Genomic DNA, 4,852 nt, shown 5'->3' with positions numbered 1-4,852 from the left:
CATTTACTGCTAATTACATGTTTTATTGCACATGTTCTAGATATTGAAAGACGTGCACCCCCCGTCCGGTTGTCTTGTTGCACAACATGCCCATAAATCCTCCTTCTAACTCATATGCATATGTTACATGTGTTGGTCATAGTCCAGCAGGTGTGTGCGCTTATCTCTAAACTGACCAGTAAAAGCCATCACCTTCTATCAACTTGCTGCTAAGTGTTTACAACTGAAATATGTTTTATGACAAGTAGGCTGTGAAGTCAGGCATGTGGCTCTGCCTGGAAAAGTGTACTATATAACAATGAATTGGCTTTAACAGTAATTGCCTCTGTGTAGAGGCAGGAAGCTGATGTGAAGCAGAGGTGAGGCAGAGTTTCTCATTATCAGCGCAGAGAGAAAAGAGAGCATTCTGAGCCAGTGACCCCATTAGGCACAGGCCATCCAATGATGTTTAAAAAGCTCTCGGGGTGCGGTGGGAGTCCCAGGCCCTGGGCCCATCATGATCCCCCCTCGCTTTTAGTCCAGGCCCGGGCGGAAGCAGGCTATTCTCGTCGTGCATTGTGCTGCCGAAGTATTCTGACGCTGTCCATTGTGTCCGAGTGCTTTCCATGACTCTCAGCGGTTTCAGTGGGTCTGCACCTTAAACCCCTCCATTATGGACTGGCTTGCATTGCCACATTTGCTGTGTTGGCTTTTGTATTCAGTCGACCCCTCCCTTACACCCCACCCGCCACACTACGACTCTTGCACAGAATACAAGCGGGTGTAGCCAAGTTCAGATCCAACCAGAGTAGCGGTGGTTTAGAGTGGTTTCAGTTGAGTGTCAGTGATCTGTGCATGCACTTTCTGTTTCTGTCTGACAAATTAAGTCTCTGTTTTAATTGGCATCCTCAGGTGATTAATGGCTTAAAAGGAGCAGCGTGTAGGATTTAGTGGCATCTAGTAGTGAGGATAGCCGATTGCAAACATGCCCTGTGTGCCAAGCGTGAACTCTTAGAGTTCCTTCAGTGTTTATTGTTCAGGAGGTTTCTACCATGAGCCGAATTATCCACAGAGGTCTCCTCCTCTCCAAAATAAAAGGACCAGGTGGTTAAAGATGGTAGAGACACTGAATAAAGCAGTTTCACGTTACAAATCACTGTTTTTGCAATGCTGTATGGCTTGTCACAGACAGCACTTGCTATTGTGTGCTCTTTGATAATTAAAGATCCAGATATTCAGGAGGTTTTTATCGTTAGCCTAACTATACAAATTTGTCCCTTTCTCCCCAAAACAAACAAAAAAAAAACCCCAATTATTTAAACCAGTAAATCACTGAATAAAGTAGTTTCGTGTTAAACATGAGTGTCTCTCCGAATCTGCTCACCTTTTTTCTCTGAAAATTTAAGATACAGATGTTCAGGTGGTTTTTACCTTATCCTTCATTATCCTCAGAGGTCACTTTCTCTCCTAAACAAACTGACCAGGTGATTAAAACAGGCAAAAACACTGAATAAAGCAGTTTCATGTTAAAAATCAGTGATTTTCCAATACTGTTGGAGTCATCATGGAGGGGCTTCTAACTATACTGACGGACACGAAAATGTGAACTCTGGGCTACTGTAGAAACATGGTGGACTTTGTGGTGGAGAACCGGATCCATATGTAGCTACAAATGGCTTATTTAAAGGTAATGAAAACACATCAATTCTTATTTTCAGGATATTTTGCACTAAAGAAAACATACATATATTCCATTTCTGCCAGTGGATGCCCCTAAATCCTACGAACTGTTCCTTTAAGTTGATTGCAGATTTATTTATGGCCATTAGACAGCACATCATACAAAAATCATGCTTGCAAATAATTACACAAAATAATAGTTTCTTACCACAAAGGAAGGATATTGGTTGAGCTGAAGTTGAGAAAACATGACCATACATAACATAATGAACATGCATTTTCACTTCCTCCTTTCTGGAGGTGAAGGAAGCTGAGAAACACTAAGTGTTTTAACACTGTTAAACTCTGTAACCACAGTGAGTGTGCTCTTTCTTCTTTAGGTTGACGGCTTCATGGTTGAAAGATGAATCTCAAGCTTCTGGGTGACTGTGTGAGCGATTCTGCTGTGATGGAGGACATTTTCCAACAGACCCAGTGACTCCTTCCACCGCCTATGCAACTTGCTGAATGTGGAAAGCCTAGGATGGAAGACCCACCAAGTGCTGCTCCGAGGCACTGGAACAACACTCTCAACCTCCACAACCTACACCATCTTGCGCACACCAGCACAACCAGCTGCTTCACCGCCATCACCAACCATACAGGGACCACCGCCACCGGGTGACAAGATTCCAGGATGTTTGTCAATTTCCGCAGGATACGAAAATGCCAGTGCGTGCAGCTGATGACCACCTGCCTGGTCCTGTCCGTGGTGATGGTCTGCTGGGAGCAGCTGGACAACAGTGTCGTCAGCCACGTCAAGTCCTACTCCTACCGTTACCTGGTCAACCGCTTCACCTACATCAACAAGAGCCTCACCATCCCACGAGAGCAGGCCAGAAGCTTCAGCGACTTCCGGTATCTGCTGGACCACCCAGATAAGTGTGCTGGCAAGGACGTCCTCCTCCTCCTCTTTGTCAAAACGTCCCCAGAGAACACTGAGAGGCGAAATGCCATCAGATCCACCTGGGGTAACGAGACCTACATCCAAAACACACTGGGAGTGACAGTCAAGGTTTTGTTCGCCTTAGGGGCTCCTCAGGTCAATACGGAGGAGCCCTCATGGAGCAAGAGGAGCGGGGCGGATTTTCAGAAGCAGCTCATCCACGAAGACTGCCTCCATGGCGATTTGATCCAACAAGATTTTTTAGACTCTTTCCACAACCTGACGCTGAAGCTGATCCTGCAGTTCCACTGGATGCACCGCCGCTGTGCTCACGCCCGCTTCCTCATGAGCGCTGACGACGATATCTTCATCCACATGCCCAACCTGGTGAGCTACCTGCAGGACATGAGCAGCAGAGGTGTCACAGACTTTTGGGTCGGGCGGGTGCACAGAGGGGCGCCGCCAATCCGCAGCAAAGACAGCAAATACTATGTGCCCTTTGAGATGTACCAGTGGCTGTCGTACCCTGACTACACAGCGGGGGCGGGGTATGTCGTCTCCAGGGACGTGGCAGACAAAATCTACCAAGCCACGCTGACCCTAAATGCGTCGCTTTACATAGACGATGTGTTCATGGGCATCTGCGGCAATGCGGTCGGCGTGTCGCCACAGGAGCACGTTTATTTCTCAGGTGAGGGCAAAGCGCCCTACCACCTGTGTATCTATGACCAGATGATGACCTCACATGGTCACGTGGAGGATATCTATGACTTGTGGAGGGCGGCGACTCACCCACAGGTGAAGCAGAAGACCTCTGGACTCATAGGGAGGCTGTACTGCACAGCCGTGAAAATGGCGCTCCTTTGTAAACCGTACTATTTTAACACCTACCCATGCAAAGCAGCCTTTTTGTAGTATCACGTCAAGGTTTGTGTATGTGTGAGATAGAGAGTGAGGGAGTGTGTCATACGTCATAATGACAGGAGGATCATTGCTGCGAATATTACCTCAGTCCTTTCAGTCGGACACCCATGTTAAAAGACTGGAGTGTGTGTTTCCAGAGGCAAAGAGACCAGATGATTCATGTTTGTCACTGTCAGAGATCACCAACACGTCATTGGTCATGATTTAATAACACTGGCTTTGCATTGACAGCAGAATGTGTTCAAATAGTTAACATGTTGTCCCAACTCAAACAAATGGGATTTTAATTTATAAATAATTTATTTCCCATCTCAGCCAGTGGATTCAGAGAGTACTTCATCCTCATCTCATATTTTATTTCCGCTGCTGTGATGCAAAATTTTGTAATATTCTAAAAACATTTTCTTCATACAGACATTGGTATTTACCCCTCTCATTACTTTAAAATGCAGAAGTAACTCATGCAGTTTAGACGGTGATGTGTCAAATCTAAAAATGTCTCCGTGTCATAAAGTGCAAAATTCCTCACAGGGACGTAGAATAGATGAGTAAATGATAAGACTTTACAGTTTATGTACTGAAAATAATGATGTTATGATGAACAAAGTGTGGGCTCTAAATTGAATATTTTCTTGTTATAAGATCTTTTTTTGTAATTACATTTGTGAAAACGTTTTTTAATTAAATAAAATTTCCAAAGTGAAAGTATAGTGTTTTTTTAATTGTTATTGTCAGTAGTTGTATTCATCTGTATGTTTGTTGGACTGGAGAAATGAGGTCAGGAAATGGACACGCTGACACCACTGAGATCACAAATTTGAACGGTTTCATTACAATTTCAAGGGCTCTGGTGCATCTCAGAAGATCACAGCTACTTTAATACTGTGGCTGCTTCTGTCAAAGTAGAGACAAGAATCAGTACTCTGACAAAATGTCAATATTTAGCTGGAGTGATGAAATGCAACCACCGACTCTGTCGTATAAGATAAAACAAATATTGCAATATCCTGCATAAACCACAGTTGTTAAACAGCTACATTACTAGCACTTACAAAACATGCCACTTATATTTTAGAACATTAAATGGCAAATGTGAGAATCCATCTATCTAATCTATCTAATTTATATATGTGTGTGTGTATATATATATATATATATATATATAGATTATATATATATATATATATAGAGAGAGAGAGAGAGAGAGAGAGCTTTCTCTTAATTACATTTCTTATTTGCTTTCTTTTTTACTTCTTTTTTTCTCTCTTTTTCTTTGTTAAAAAAACAAAAAACAATTTCTAGCTAAATTTTTGGCCATTTCTTTAAAGTTGCACATTGCTTCTT

The 4,852-nt window shown here is 43.2% G+C and overlaps 1 protein-coding gene across 1 annotated transcript; it reads left to right on the top strand.

The window, feature by feature from the left end:
• Positions 1 to 2,005: 2,005 nt before the first annotated feature.
• On the top strand, positions 2,006 to 4,164 carry b3gnt5b (UDP-GlcNAc:betaGal beta-1,3-N-acetylglucosaminyltransferase 5b). The gene has a single exon (XM_042498064.1). The coding sequence runs from the start codon at positions 2,336 to 2,338 to the stop codon at positions 3,497 to 3,499; it is 1,164 nt and encodes a 387-aa protein (XP_042353998.1). The 5' UTR covers positions 2,006 to 2,335; the 3' UTR covers positions 3,500 to 4,164.
• Positions 4,165 to 4,852: the final 688 nt, after the last annotated feature.

The sequence above is a fragment of the Plectropomus leopardus genome, chromosome 12 (assembly GCF_008729295.1).
Source record: "Plectropomus leopardus isolate mb chromosome 12, YSFRI_Pleo_2.0, whole genome shotgun sequence".
Lineage (NCBI taxonomy): Eukaryota > Metazoa > Chordata > Actinopteri > Perciformes > Serranidae > Plectropomus > Plectropomus leopardus.
Note: the sequence above shows the minus strand (reverse complement) of the source record. Positions and strands in the feature narration are given on the sequence as shown.